This window comes from Thermobia domestica, chromosome 4 (assembly GCF_964235325.1).
Source record: "Thermobia domestica chromosome 4, izTheDome1.hap1.1, whole genome shotgun sequence".
In the NCBI taxonomy this organism is placed as follows: domain Eukaryota; kingdom Metazoa; phylum Arthropoda; class Insecta; order Zygentoma; family Lepismatidae; genus Thermobia; species Thermobia domestica.
The window spans coordinates 31,373,759-31,390,794 of NC_137457.1; the positions used below are offsets into that span (position 1 = coordinate 31,373,759).

The window sequence follows — 17,036 nt, forward strand, 5'->3', positions numbered from 1 at the left end:
AGCAGTTTGCGGTGCTATTCTGCATAATGTACTACGTTACAAATAGACTACGTCCTTGTGGATTCTGCCTGTTATTTTATTACGTGACACGACTAGTTACAGTTGCTCTTGTTTCTACCGATTCTCTACAAGTTTCTATACAACTTTTCGTTGCCCCGTATGATTATGCAACCATGCTAAGTTATTTTTACTTTGGCTGCAATTGTAGCAGTTCAAGCAAACGCGCCAATAATAAGAACTTCTTTTCTGTATGGTTTCCATCTTTACTGCATCGTTTCATTACCCCTGCTGAACAGACATTCGGCAAATCACTAAATGATGTATAGGGAATCTCAGGCTCAGTTATGTAACATGCGTTTAACATGTGAAGTCGATATGAACTTGATGTTTTTCTGAACACAGTTTCTACCTCCAATCATTAACCCGCTGGCAGGTGTGATGTTCTACCCTCACATTCGAAGCTGCCAAGCTCCATCCCTATTCATTTCCGGACTATATGTAATATAAACATCTTACTTGTTGTGGTACCAGGAGTTTGTGATTTAATTTTTCGCCTTTATTATTGCGACACCCTATGTATATTTATTTTGAGTATGCTGTATATAAAGATGTTCCAAATAAGATATAAAATGTTTATAAATTAATTTTACACATAATTATGATCATATAATGTTACAGAACAAATTGCATGGAAACTACTGTTTTCCTACAGGGCATACTATCATGAGTATCTGTGTAATGTTAAGTGGGAAGGAATGCCATTTGATATATCATTCAAAACATAAAAAAAAAACAATTTTATAGGAAAACACCTTTTGTGAGGTGCACTGTTTCTGAAATGATCACAATTTAAATGTAAGTCCTAGGACAGTCAAACGAAATAGCCAATACTTATAATCCACACAGCGGCTGAAGAAAGAAATATGAATCTAAACGTGATATAGGGAAATGTTATAGGCTGTATTTAATGAAAAGAACTACTTTTCAATTAGTGCCCCCTATAATGAGACATTGGGGAGTGAATCGAACATTTTAAATGGGATGATATGCTTTGATTTACCGTTGAAAACATGAAAACTACTAACGTAAGTATCTTTCTTGTGGAGTACATTATGAAACGTGTGCAATTCAAATGTGATGTCTTGTACGTTAATTGTTCATACGGAATGTTATAAGGGAAAGATACTAAAATTAATGTAGATAGCATTACAAAATTCAAATGATTTTGCAAGAATGTTCAATCTAATTGTGAATTTTTTTAAGTGAAATAGTAATAGTTTGATATGACATGAAATAAATCTTCAAGAGTGGGATTAGTGCATATAGTGTAGTGAAATATGAGTACAGAAGAGGAAAATGACAATACTATCGCGCACATCAGTGTCTCTACTAATCATTTACTTCATACATACAATCATATATGTCACGTTAATTTTCTTCTGGCTTAACTATTCTCCCTCCTTCATTCAGTTGTTCAATGTAAATAACGATACACATAATGAAGTTTTAAAGTAGCACTTTGATTTTGAGACATGAATCGTAAAGCTAAGAAACAGTACATAAAGAAATCAATGTACTTATTTAATTTTAGAAGTACCTTGTTTTCCAAAGCGTTAACAGCCTCCATCTATGGATAATTTCAATCTTCATAAACAATACCTCAAACAAGAACTTGTTAACAAGATTTTTTTTCCCTGAACGTGGCCTTTTTAAGGATATATCTAATGGCGTGCCATATCATAATTATTTTAATCTTTCGTGTTCTTCGCAGTGCTCTATTATAGCAATCTGTGGGACACATAGCATATCATATTTAATGTACCAGAAGGCATTTCCTTATCTTAGTTGTTGGTCGTCTCTTTGTCTCGAATCATATTCTGTTAGTAGCATAAAATTGGATGTTTATCTGTATGTGCAAAACCTCATGCTCATATAGTATATTTCTATATTGTGCTCCACATTAAAGTCTTTTTCCCAAAATGTAGTTTCTTTTTTCCTGTACTTTTCCATATATATAATATTACTTCCTCACATTTTAAAGTTTTGAATGACCTCTCAGTTCTCTACAATAGAGGGTAATGTAAAAGAAGGAAAACAGGAATGGAACCTATGATATTTCCCTAGCTCACTTTCGGTACATTTTGTTGTTTCTGTCATTTACGATTTATACGCGCTGGACGTTTAATTTTAAACAAGCAGTACATAATTATTTTAATAAACTACAAGATATAACTTACTGTTTATGATTTCCGAAAGTGTTTCGGGAGTTGACTTAAAGCCATGAATCATTATTTTGGTTGGAAGTAAATTATTAAAAACGGATTCCCATGACGTGTCGATGCCATCAACCTTTATTTCATATTTCTCCTTGTCGTGTCTGTAAGAAAGAAAAAAAAAAGATGGAAAAATAAACTTTGATCCGATACAACTACAGTTAATTCAGAATCAGTATGTAATTCTAAATATGAACACCTGTTTGATGTAGTTTACGTCTTTTGTTTCAAAGTTTAAAAGAAAAGACTAAGTCCTTTTTTTTTAAAAAAAAAAATTAAAGCTAATTCCTTGAAAGCAAATTGGGTTTGAAAGCAAACCATTACATCTGGACTACTCGTGCTCGCGCCTTTAACAAAGTTGGCCCGAAATTCTATTCCCAACTTGAAACCACTGCCATTTGTATGAACTAGAGTAGTTTAGAATTCCAGTTCAAACTCAACGCTAAACTATCTCCCTTTCATTCCGTTAGAATGGTTAACAAAGTAACACTCTCACACAGTAGAAATATATTCCTTAAATTTCACAGTTATTTCGATCATATTGTATCACCTCCTCGCATTCTGCTGGATTACTTTTAATACTCTTTATATCAAGTGAAATAGAACCACTTTCACCTTCTAAGAGAAACTCATACAGTAGGTAATCTTAGTTATAAACAACAAATTTGTATACACAACTCCAAAAGTGCATTACCCATTCACTGCAATTCTCCCTTCACTGTAATAGTAGGCAACAAAAAAAAAAGGGGGGGGGGGGCAGTTGGGGTGCTTGAGCTAACTTCTATTTTGTTCCAAATTTACCAGTGTGGCAAAGTTCAAATAAGGGAATAAATTAAATTGTTAAGAATGACGAATTTATTATCGTAAAGGCAAGGGGTGACATAAAAGTTACATAATGAAGGAATAAAAGTTCCTACTTAACCAATTCAAACACCAAGAATGGAAAGAAATAGATATCAGAGGAAAACAATTTCTCATTTTTTCCCCAAAAAAACTCTCAAAAATGAAAAGAGTTACATGCTTTAACGGTTTAATACAAAAGTCTAAGAGCACAAACAAACATCGACATCAAACAGAAAGGAAGACAAATACAGAATAAGGGACACCAGTGGCGAAGCAGACTTGCGGGCCTTGCTTGCAAGATAAAGAGATGGGAACCGAGTTATAAACTCAATTGTTATACTACTACTACTACCACCACCACCAACAATAATAATAATAATAATAATAATAATAATAATAATAATAATAATAATAATAATAATAATAATAATAATTATTATTATTATTATTATTATTATTATTATTATTATTATGAACTCGTTTCCCTTTCAATATCTCTGACTGCCTAAGAGCATGTCTGCATATAGTTCATGTCATGTTAGGACTTTTTTTCAATGAGCTGTTCCGAAGGCCAAAAGAGATGGAATGGAAAAGTCACACAGAGATTAACAAAAAACTTCTTATGATGGATTCTAAGCACTTGCTTTAGACAGTTACTTTTTTGCTTCATTTCCGGAAACGGAAAAGATTTTCCAGGTAAGAAATTAAAGTATATAATATGAGAATTTGGAAGTGGAGTTATTGACATTGCAACTTGTGGTAATAAAGAAATTGTCATTTGAAGAAGTTTTATAAAAATTGAGTTTTATTTCTTCCTTCATTGCAAGTTATATGTACCCCCTACACGACCCCTACACACGAATATTTAGAATATATATATATATATATATATATATATATATATATATATATATATATATATATATATATATATATATTAAAGCCGATATATTAGCATTATCGAATGTTCCAATATACGTCAATATCTATATATCGGCATATCTTACAGGTCTAGATCTGAGAAATAATGCTCGAAATATACTATAATTAACAATCAAATTCTTAATATGTTTCATTTTTTCATTTCTGTACCCAAGGTTGAGGGACAATGAACTGAACCCGAACAAAAACTTTAAGCCAAAATAATTGATAATATGAAATAAGTTATACTTTCCTCTTAATAGAAAACTGTTAGTATGATTGACAGTATTTTAGTATTTTAGTAGTTAGTATTTTACTTCTGTTTCTGATTATCATCAGAAATCAACAAAAGTACACATTCATTATATAACTAACTAAGTAACAATATGACCTATGGAACCAGGAGGTTCAATGCAGAATTCACAAAAGCTCACCAGTGACTTCTATCCTTAGCTAACTGGATCCAGTTTCTACTTTGGATTCCAATCTCTGCGAGATCCATCTTAATATTGTCCTCCCATCTGCACCTAGGTCTTCCTAATGGTCGTTTCCCGATTGGTCTTCCAGTCAGGACATTGAAAACGTTTCTACTTTCTTCCCGTTCCTCTCGTTCCTCTTGGTTCCGAATATTCTTCTCATGATCTTGTTCTCAATTACTTGCAGTGTATGTTCTTCTCCCGGGGTATGTAACTATGTTTCTCAACCATACAGAACAACAGGTATGATTATCGTTTTGTATATTTTAAGCTTCACAGAATTCTCGACGACAAGAGATTTTGAACCGAATAATAATACGAATTCCCTGCTTTTAGTCGACATTTAATTTCTTCGTGAATATTATTTTCCTCTGTTAATATTGATCCTAGATATTTAAAACAATCCACTTTATTAAAAGTATTATTTATTATTTTAACGCATCTATAATTTGCTGTATTACGGTCCCGACGCACTTCCATTTATTTAGTTTTCTCTGTATTTCTGTAGATCTCTGTATTTCTTTCTATTGTTCTCCTATCATCCCGTATTAAATTTACATCAGCATATGCCATAAGCTGGTGAATACCGTTCAACTCTAGGCCCTGGTTATTATCGTTGGTTTTCCTTATTGGGTATACTAGAACAAAGTTAAACAAAAATGGCGACAACGCATCTCCTTGTTTCAGGCCATTTTCGACGTGAAAGCTCGTGGACAAAAATGTTCCTACCCGGACCTTAGTTTCGAATTCATTTAAACACATCTTAATTAATCTAATTAGCTTTCTCGGTATTCCAAGTTCTGTAAAAACGTTGTAACATGTTTCTCTCCTAACCGAGACGTACGCCTTTCTAAAATCAATAAATAGTTGATGTACCGGGGTATTGTATTCCCACTTTTTTTCGAGTATTTGGCGAATGGTAAATATTTGGTCGATAATTGATCGATTTCGTCTAAATTCGCACTGATAATCTCCAATATATTTTCTGCGTATGGGGTCAATCTTGCTAATAGAATATTTGGTAGGATTTTATAGGATGTTGACAAGGGAAATGCCTCGATAATTATTAGTCAGTTCTGTCACCTTTCTTGTGAATTGGAACAATGATTGATTCTTTCCACAATGAATGAGTTTGTGTATCTTGTTCCACAATGTTTCGCCTCCAGCTAAAATTAACTCAGCCGGAATATCATCTACACCAGGAGATTTATGTTTCTTTAATTTCTTTATAGCGGTTTCTACTTCTTTTCGGTTAGGTTATGGAATATATGGTTCTGCCGTGTGTATCTCCTTTCCTCTACGCAGACTAGTTTTTGGTTGCGTGTTAATCAAATTGTCACAGAAATCTTTTTATCTATTTAACATGCTATCGGTATCAGTGAGAACTGTACCTAGGGATGGGACTTGGGTATTTACCCACTGGGTAGGTAAATAAAAATTGGGTAAATACCCGGTAAATACCGAAATTTTATTTACCTACCCCAAAAGTGGGTATTTATTACAAACTTCAAGATTACATAATAAGAAGATATAGTGGACTCTAAAATAGCGGAATAAAATCTTCCAGATACAGATGTGGTTAAACAAAGATGCAAAGCTGCAACACTGGAAACTCATAATATATATCTGGTAAAATTGCTTCGAACCATTCCTTTTCTAATTAAGTTCAGTACTGGTACTGTTTTGAGACTTGAGAGTAGACGTGCCTCTTATCGTAGTTCAATTTCCTAAGTTTTCTTTTATTCAGGGAGAGAAAAAAACTTAAAATGGGTAGAAAGAAAAGTAATGTTGCGCATATAATGTAAGAAATGATATATCAGTAAATTGCAAGAAATGTGATGGAAACTATAAGCACGCATATGTAAATGAAATGTCAGATCATGTGTATAAATATTTTAAGTATCCTGAAAGTCTAAAGAAAACAATTTTAAAAGGTTTACAAGGGAGAAGTTTGTGTCATTGTTGCAAAATACTGGGACAAAACAAGTGAATGAAAGTGTATAACCTACGTCAAGTTGTAGTAACAATAAAAGCATTGATGACTCTTTACTGACAAGGGCGTCTTATAAAACTTTGATGCAGTTTCATATATGAAGATTCCTCCATCAATGTAAAAAGTTCATCTAGTAGCATTATCACTTTTATGGATACAATGACAGTTGATGAAAACGTAAGTAGCCTTTATATGCATACCGTAACACATGTAAGTTAATGAGTTAATGAGCTCACACACATCACATATCAAGTTACATTTTGGGTTGAGCGATAAGGAAGTAGTTTGCTGGCTTGCTGTGTCTATAAGTTGTCTCAAAGTTCAGATAAAAATTGCAAATGGCAAAGGATAGTTAACTAAGTACTTATTTAATAAATTCAACAATTAATTTCTTATATATGACATTGCATTTACCCTAGCCCAGCGCAAGTGTTTCTATTAATGTACACGTAATTTTATTTTATATAATTCAAGGATTTGCCATATGACCTTGTAAAAGAATCAAAAAACGATGGCTGAAAAGGGGTTGGCAAAACAATTTACAAGTATTTTCAAATAGCTTATATTTTGCAAAATAATGGCCACATGGTCAAATAAGTTGAAATTTTTAGGGACAATTTGATGAAATGCAAAGACAACAAGGTTGCAAGTATCTAAATCTTCGATGTGGCGGTTGGAGTAATGTTCGTAATGAGGGAATAATCAACTTTAATATTACAAACCCCCATCCAATGTTTGTTCAGTTTATCAACACGGAAGGTAACCGTCGCACTGCTGAGTGCATTAGAGATACGTATTTGATGTCATTGAAAAATACGACCCAAGCAAAGTTCTTTGTTCTCATTTGTGATGATGCAGCAAATATACAGAAGGATTTTTCTCTTGTCAAACAAAAGTATTTCCATTTCCAACCATTGTCACGTAAAACACACACGTTGAACCTTGTCTGCAGTGATATTTTGAAGTTTTCTTCAATTTCCTCACTTATGGCAAATGTTGTAGTCGTTATTGAAATGGTTAATATACTCAGGTATTGAATGCCTTTTCATGCAATTAACAATGAAAAGAAAATTCACACTTCTTTCACTCTTCCATGTAAAACCCGCTGAGGATGCTATTTACAATCTTGTGAAAGTCTGAAAGCTACAAAATCACTTTACATAATCTAGCTGTTCATGAAACCACTGCAAGATATACAGCATTTATTAAACGCCACAAAGCAAGGTTACTTGAAGATGAGGTTTTCTGGGTGACAGTTGAAAAGCTAATATATGTTCTTAAGCCAAAAGTCTCCTGGATAAATATATTAGAATCTGATGAATGTAACATACACTGAGTTGTTCCTGCTGTCAAAGAAATCGAAGAACAATTAAGAAAGGCTGTACCTGAATTCCCATTGTCCAAAGCAGAAGAAACACATATTCTTAATAATTTCGAAAGCAGAAAAGTTACAGCACTTCAGCCGATTCACTATACCAGAACCATCCATCAATCACAGGGGTTTGACTTGACTCTAGAACAAGATCTCGATGGATTGGAGTTCATACACAAGGTTGCACAGAACATGAAAGTAGATCTTGTAAATGTTATGAAGGATTTCGCACATTACAAGGTAAAGAAAAGTTTGTGGGGCAAGAAGTTCATTTGGACAAGTTTTGGTGAAATGAACCAAGTAATTTGGTGGCAAGGTTTGTGTGGAAGTACCCATTATCTGAAGTCGCACAGCGGATATTAACAGCATCGGTATTACCAGACGCCACAGAAAGATTTTTCAGTAATTTCTCAAAAATTCACTCTAAGTCAAGGAATAGACTGACTGCTTTCAGAGCCGGAAAAATTACGTATATAGCTTATAACTGGAAGTTGCATCACCGGGAACACAAGCCAAAAGTATCAACACAGCGTAAAGAGACTGAGAAGACTGTTGAGTCAGAGCAGCAGGAAGACTTAGAAAATAAGTTATCGGAAGATACAAGTTCATCACATTTGGAATGCACCATGGTACCAAGAAAAAGGAGAACCCATGAAGAAGACAGTGAAAGTGACACTTCTTACATGTGTGAGATAAATGGAGACATTACCAGCGATGATTCCATATATTCATTTCATGTATCCGATGAATATGGTGAGTAATCTTGGTAGAAATGCCATCTCATAACGAGATAACGTTTTGCCCTTATGTGTATAGAATATTTCGAGAACGTTACTAAGTCCTGAATGTTCTCTAATTCTGTTGTACTTTTATTAGCTTGATACTGCCAATTGAGGTGTATGAAACCAGAGAAAACTAACTGAATTTTGCCCAATTCTAAATTAAAGCATGGAATCATTTGAATTACGCGTATGAATCTGATGCCACCCGATCATAAACTAATTAAAAAAAAACTGACGTAACCGTCATGTGAAGCCCATTAACCAATGGCATTTTATCTATTTTGTTCCCAAGAATGCTAGTTTCCCAAGAATGCAAAACATGAAAATGCAGTTACTTCATTCTGGCTTCAGACAGCTCATTTTTTATGATATTGTGATGCCTAGCGAGCAAGTGTATGGAAGTGTGAAAGTCTTCGTATATACTCCTACTCTTGCTCTGTTCAATTTGTAGTTATTAAAGCATGTATGATATAACAGAAAATATATTTCAATTCATGTCAGTTGTAATGGCTTGTCGCCCATATTCACTTGCAGAATGTAAATTAAAAGAAAAGCATTTATCAGAGTTCCATGTACTTGCTTAGTTTCTTTATTTGCAGAAAAATAAATGTAGTCTTTATCAGAGTGATCCGTTGTTTAAACTGTGCTCTCTGGAAAAATATCAAAACAGGAATGACCACATAACTCATTTCTATTAATAAAAATAATAAATTTAATGCCTTTCGACAATTGTTCTAGCTTCTACTGGATCTAATGTTACCTTTTCATTGTTTTTATGTACTGCTGAAGAAGATCTGTATCACATACATGATTGAAAGGAAAAAAACCCTTATATTTACCCAATTTGGGTAAATACCTGGGTATTTACCCAAGGTAAATACCCAAAAAATATTTACCGGTAAAAATCCCATCACCAACTGTACCGTGAGATGTATTTAATATATAAGCACGAGGGTGAAAGGCATTCTTAAATTCTCTGATCCCCTTATGCATGTCCCGGATGTTTTTATTTTTACTATTATCTTCAACTTCCTTAATTTTCGATTTCAGAAAATCGCGTTTCTTTGTTCTAAAAGTTTTGGAAATTTCCCGCCTGATATCTGCGAAATTTTGTGTAATTATTTTATTCGGATTTAGTATGTAATGTACCATTACAGTTGAAAGTAATGGCAACATTTTTTTACGCACCCTGTACCTAGTATTTTTTTTTTCCGATTTCGGTTTAATTACACAATTTATTTATTCTCTTTACTTCAAATTAAATGTAATGAATCGAAAGATCTCATTAGTAATCATATTTTAACTGAATAATATATTTATTTATATTTTGATTAATTGTAAATCCCATTTTCGCATATACAAGTTGAATAGTTACAAGGTTTACCATTTTGACGTCATACCGAAATATAGTTTCGCCATTGGATATAAATTTTCTTAATTTCAGACCAATGTAGAATTTAGTCAGGTACCTAAACCTTCCCTCACCCCCTCTCACTAGTCCATAGTCACTTTCAGATCCGGTTATATCTGGATTTGACAAATTTCTATTTGTTTTGTAATTTCCGCGGCTAAAGGTTTCGCCCTGATTGGAGGAATTCTCCAACCCCTGTCGTTTTCGGCGCAATATTATTATTCTAATCGAAGACACGTCAAGGAGCACCACTAGTATTATTTACCACTACGTTTTGGCTGAATAGGACTGAAATTGGAACGAACTTAAGGTAATATCAAGTTTAATTTCATTGATAAACGCTATATGATTACATAGGAGCCTGTAAACCTATACTTTAGTTGAAAGAACTGCAAAATCAAGGAGAAATATCAAATTCCGGATTTCAGTTTACATGACGCCATGATGTTATCATTTTAGAACAAATATAAAGGAAGTGTGATGTTACCCTCCTCTTCTTTCAAGCCATAGATTCAGTTAGGGATTAGGGGAAATACGACCTGGTTTTGTGCATTTTATTCGTGTATCTGATAGATGTGATTTTTTATATTATTATTCAGCAAGTGCATGTACATGGTAGGTTTCGTAGTGTGATATTAATTATCAGAATGGCAGCTTAATTTAACAAAAAGGGGCCCCATTTCTCTTTTCAAATTGAACCAATTCTAGCAAGGGATGTGTTAGTTATTGTTTGTTTTAGGGCCTTTTCCCATTTCAGGGGAAGGGTCCCTCAATAAACCTCGTTAAGGTGCCCCCAGGGCATCAATCTTTAGTAATCATTTTGTAAAAAAATGGTCAGGTCAATTGGACCTAGGGTTAACTCTTCTCATTCCCCCCCCGTAAAGTTTAATAGAGCCAACTCTATATACCAACAAGGGAGTACTTTTCCTCAATATGCATGTAATTAAATGGTGCTTGTCTAGTTAGTAGTTTTTATGTGTGTTATTTATAGTGGTGTGTGTAGTTAGTAGTTCTGTGTGAGTGCGTGATTTCTACTGTTAGGACAGTGTAGTCCACATGCGTTAGTTTAATAATACCATTTGCCTAAATCAAATCACACGAAACGAGAGTAAATATTAGATTTCTGATTAATAAGTAGAAGTATATATTTCAGTACACGGTAGATTATGTCTCCACCACAGCGCCATCGTGTCCGTTTTCGCTAATCAATTGTTTGTTAACAAATCGTCATCGCCCAAGTTAGTGATCAAGATTGTTTGATTTTGGCCCCTTATATCTAAATTACATCTAGTAGACATGGTTTATGGTTCAAATGAGTATGCATTCATATGAAATAGCATGATATCTTACTATTCTGAAAATTACAGCTTGCTATGTCATTTAGAACCCGAAATATCCACTGAAATCAAGAACGCCTATTTTCTTAATAGCCCACATGATGTTACTATTTGTTTCAAAATGTAATATTAAATTCTCTTTTCCCGTGGCTGTAGAAAAATTCCATTGTTGCTTTAGTTTTATCAGCAAATCAGAAATATAATCATCGTTGACAATTTAACTTTCAGTGTGTGCACGTATGATATTGTTTTTTACAAAACTGCGAAGTAAATATAATTTGGGTGCTGCGAAACAAAGAGTCCGTGGTTCGATGAATGTTAACGTGTAGTAGTTTAAGCGTGACGGATTGTGATAATTATATGTTTATTAGTGCGTAATGTAAATATGTGTATGGCCTGCGTGTAAATGTATTTAATAGGGTATCTGTAAAATATTACTTCACGCGAAAATGAGTAAATAATGAATGAATGTAATGATATAGTAATAATACGATATAAAATATGAATGAGATGGTAGGACACCCATACTTAAATGAATAGGCCCAGTGTATATTATATATGGAGAATATGAATATGTTTTACTGAAAATCTCTCTCGTTTTGACTTCTACACCAGTACATTCATCTAACCGAGTTTGCTATTGGATAGTAATATGTAGTTGGGAATTGTATGTTACTTCGCATTTAAGTACCTTATACTAACAGCCCCGGATCTTAAGCTTTTCATCAGATAGGGTAGCATCATGTGGGAATTACTTTTAAAGGTCGACAGAAATGAAACTTAAGAAAAATAACTGCTATATCCTGTGATCATCGAAAAGTACAGGTTTGGTCATTTGTACTTTTAACATTCCTTGACTCTCCGAGATTTTTTTCTCGTTGCTTACCGTATTTACCGTGCAGTGTTCACATAGCTATCAACTTAGATCGGACTATCCGATTAAATCAACCGCTACTAAATTAATATTTATGCCCGTCGCGTACCCGGACGTCGACCCCTAGTCCTCTTAAGTATTTTCTTTTGTTTTCTTTGTTTAATTAGATGATGGAAATTAACGACGTCCCAGACTTTGGCATGTCTGCGCAGGGTAGCCATCGCTGATGTTTTGTCACTGAAATCACCGATCCAAAATTCAGTTTATTTTTTTATTTTGGCAAATCACTAATTAGGGATATCTGAGCTATTATTTTACTCTAGTTTCATTACTATTCTGGACCTTCTTAGTTTCTAAAAGGTGGGATGTTTTTTTTTCTTTTTGAAATTCTAAATTAGCGCCTCGTCTAAAATTCCGGCATGGCCGGGGTTTCCAAGGCCTCAACCGGATACAGCGAGTAGGGGAATTTCCTTAAAGCTTTCGTCTTTCTGAAAATTCCCTTGCGGGCACAGACTAGTTGTGTTTTTGGAGATAACTTTTGAGTTTACGTATTTAAGTAAACCACCCTCTTTCGGCATATGTGAACTTTTTTTGGCTGATTTGTTATATACATAAATTCGACCACTTATATTTCGTAGTTTTAGGTTATGTTTCCTCTTTTTACCTATCCTTCTTCTATTCCTTCTCTAAAGATTTTTTATTTTTTCAAACTCCCCCCCCCGGTTCTGAAACTCATGAAAACATACAATGTTCATATCACTTATTTCGATCGCATGTACTAACTGAGACATCGAGGGATACAATTGGTGGAGGTATTTCAGAACAACTTACTACCGTTTTTCACGATACACAATCCACCATGGGAGGGACTGACGAGAAGGTACACTACGATTTCAGATACCCAGAAACTGGATTATTGTTCATCGATCGTACAAATTATATACATTGATTACTGATTTCTGGTTTTCTTTCTATTGATTGGTTATATGGTATGTATTAGTAGTTTGGGCCCACTACTTTCAAATAACCTTGATTTTTTTGCTTTCTCTGTATATACATACATACACACACACACACACACACACACACACATATATATATATATATATATATATATATATATATGCTTACATAATTTGGAAACTTACGTGCCTGCTCTATTTGTTGTATTTCCACCTCTTGTGTCAACTTACCAAATATCATCAACCATTTCTCTATACGCGGATCTTAGTAAATTGAATTATTATCGATTATCGGGTTTAAATATACAGTGCAATGTTGCAACCTTATTAAATAAAAGAATTTTGTTAGTCAGGGTTTTTGTTTTGTTTTTGAGCCAATAAAATGTGAATACTTGTTGAATATGAAAAGGTTATGTAGAATTTAAATGTCGACGAAATACTAAGATTGATATTAGAGTGAAATTTATTATATTGAGTAATATATATATATATATATATATATATATATATATATATATATATATATATATATATGCGAATATGTATGTAAAGGGCTCGGTATTTACCCTGGTTGTTTTAGGTTGCCATAGATTTTTGACACCCGACATTGACCAATTATTTTTGATGTAAAGTATTACCGCGTAACTTATAATTAATGACAAATTACTAATTTGTTAATAATGTTTGTAACTATTCAATTTTTTAATACTATGTCAAATGTTGCATGTAAATGGAACAAGTAGCAGGTCGTAAGAAGAAAAAAACCCTAATCCGTATCCAAAGTTATTTTGCGAGACAATAGTGAAATCAGTAAACTAAGAAACAGTGCGCCCCAAATCCTTCCCCTACGATCGGAAACCTAACTATTTGTCGTTCGTCAGTTCAGTGACTAAAACATTTTGCCTCCACGATCTATACTAAAAAAATCTTAGTGATCTTAAATTTAATGAATTGAAATGTGGTCAATAATTTAGTAATGTGAATACAGGACCTAGATAGGTCCAGAGACCTAGCTCCATTGAGACATATAGTATTATGGAAATATGGTCCCAATGTCTCAATGGAGACATGGTATTATGGAAATATGGGATTGGATTCGATAATTCTTTTAATCTTGATAAATTTTGAAATTTTTCTACCAAGTGCGTCAAGTGACGAAATGAAAATATATATAATATGAAGAAACTACTTTTTCTTTCGTCTATAGTTAAGACAAACGATTAAATACTCTCAGGGACACAAATCACAGTGCATAAAGAGAGTTGATAAAGCAGTTACTATCGACGTGAGAAAAGGACTCATAAATTGTCGAAATTTCTTCTCTTGGGATACAGACTCAATAAAAATGCTACCAAAGTTTTTTTTTAAAAATGATTAACCAATGTTTTTTTCTTCTTTCGCATTGGTATGTACTGGTTTAGTTCTGAATCTGAAATATGTGCAATGTTATTTTTCTTTCTCTTTCTTCTTTCGTTTTGTCGATTTTTTTAATGCAATCCATTTTTTTTTAAATGTATCAACAAAGAGCAAGGTATTATTCTATATTGTCGAAAGTAACAGATTTCTGTGCATGTCTAAAATGCATAATATTATCATTATTATTTTTTTTTAATTCATGTATCAAACTTCTTCTATTATGTCAAACTAAGTTTTCTTTTCTTGAAATGTAATAAATGTCTATAGAAATGTAGTTAGGTTAGTTTAATTCAACTAAATACAACCTGAGGTATACATTGTCCTGTATGAATATGTGTGTGTGAATGAAATGTAGGTTTAGTATTAAGTGCACCAATTATTTTGACATATATGTGTGATTTACTATAATTAATGGTAGTTAGCAATTAAAGTCGTTGAAAGTCAATACTAACTTAATTTAAGTTGGCTCTATAAAGGAAGCAAAAAGGACCGAAGTAGTCTGAACGAATGATCATCATGGGAGAACTTTGAAAGTAAAAATCTTCGACATATATATATATTACTTTGATTTTTTATTTTATTCTTATCTGTGGTCAATTCTAGCATGCCGTCCACTTCATCGTTTATACTTCAAGTACTGGATACTCGTCAAGAATTTTGGAAATATTCAATAAACTGTTAAATTAAACTTTCTCATCTATCTCAGAGCTAGATTGGGATAATTCGGTAGTTGGGGTTAAATGGATCTAGGTCTGAGAGGTATGGGTTAACATGTGTCTACCTTTGATCACCTTAATACTAAATATTCACCCAAATAGCTATTGGAAATGATCCCAATTCGATAATTATTCACTTTCCTTTACCATATTTCTCAAAAATATCCAGTAACAGTTCCCTTTTTTCATCTTCTTACTTTCCCTATTTTTCTTCTCTTCTTATCCCAACTTTCTCTTCTCTTCTTTACTTTTTCTATTTTAATAAAGCTGTAAAGGGGGTCGTGACTGGGAATTCCCTATATAATAAATAAGATCATGTACCGGTACTTCTTTTATTTTATTTTTCTTTGGAAGTCCGATATAAGAGTTTTTTTTATTTTGGTTGAACCTTGTAGGTTCAAACGTAAGACATGGATTATATATTCCTATTAAATTAGACATAAGCTGATAGTTTCATGAATATCCCCCCACCAGGGGTGAAGGGTTCCCAATCACGACTTATCCCATGCATCTCATTTGTTACAGAGCGAGCTTAGTATTTCTTTCTTTCTTTTTTTCTTTTTTTTCTTCTTTCACCTTTCAAGCAGCCAGCGTAGTTTTGTCTGTTCTCTCTTCTCTGCTAGTTTTATGCATTCCTCGTCGAACCATGGTTTGTTCCTACGTATTTCCGCGTGTTTCAATTTTACTTTTGCTGAACTTTTACTGCTATCTCTAATTTCAATCCAGGTATCCACAACACTAGTGCACTCCGAATCTTCTAAAGCTGAGAAACTATTCGACACATCAATCTGGTATTTTTCTCTTACCTGGCTCTCTTCTAATTTCTTTAAATTGAATCTCCTTTTTCGGGCAATGAATATTACCTTTATTCAAGGATAAGCTCTCTTCTATTATCGCTGCTATCAGATAGTGATCAGTGTCACAATCAACCCCTCTTAACGACCGGGCATCAATTATACTAGGTTGCTTTCTTCTATCTACTAAAACGTGTTCAATTTAATTATGAGTTTTCTCGTCTGGTGATGTCCAAGTATAGTTATGAATGTCGCGATGTGGGAATTTTGTACTCTTCACGATTAGGTTTTTGGATGTTGCGAAGTTCACGAGTCTAACACCGTTATCATTACTCTCCTTATGCAGACTTTCGTTTCTTATAATCGGTTTGAAAATATCCTTTCGTCCTACTTTCACATTGAAATCCCCTAATATAATTTTCATACGGTGTCGCAGGAGTTGGTCAAATATCCGTTCCACTTTTTCGTAAAAACTGTCGCCATCCTTATCTTTTGTTTTGGCATGCACATTTAAAACAATAATATCACACCTCCATCCCTTAAGAGTAATAAAAGAAAGTCTGTCAGTAAAAAATTCGACCCGTTTCATTCCTGGTAATATTCGTTTGTGAACGAAAACCCTGTTCCTAACTGGTCATTTTTATTTCCTTCCCCGTAAAAGAACGTAAAATTTCCGGACTTTACAGGTCCATTTCCTTACCAATTAACTTCCTGAACTCCTACTAGGCTCATTCTGTATTTCTCTTACTCACATGTTACGGATTTTAACGCGCCTGCCCTATAGAGACTTCCAATATTCCATGTTCTAAATCTCATGTCCATTTTCTTTTGCTTAGGTTGTGCCAATTAACAGTCCTTGTCCGAGT

The 17,036-nt window shown here is 33.6% G+C and overlaps 1 protein-coding gene across 3 annotated transcripts in view; it reads right to left on the reverse strand.

The window, feature by feature from the left end:
• LOC145683815 (endothelial lipase-like) overlaps positions 1 to 17,036 on the reverse strand; it is a 472,564-nt gene that overhangs the window by 129,748 nt on the left and 325,780 nt on the right. For all 3 annotated transcript variants that reach the window (XM_081755410.1, XM_081755408.1, XM_081755409.1), the window contains one exon: positions 2,238 to 2,377. In XM_081755410.1, the coding sequence (XP_081611536.1) occupies positions 2,238 to 2,377 (140 nt within the window). The remainder of the gene's footprint in view (positions 1 to 2,237; positions 2,378 to 17,036) is intronic.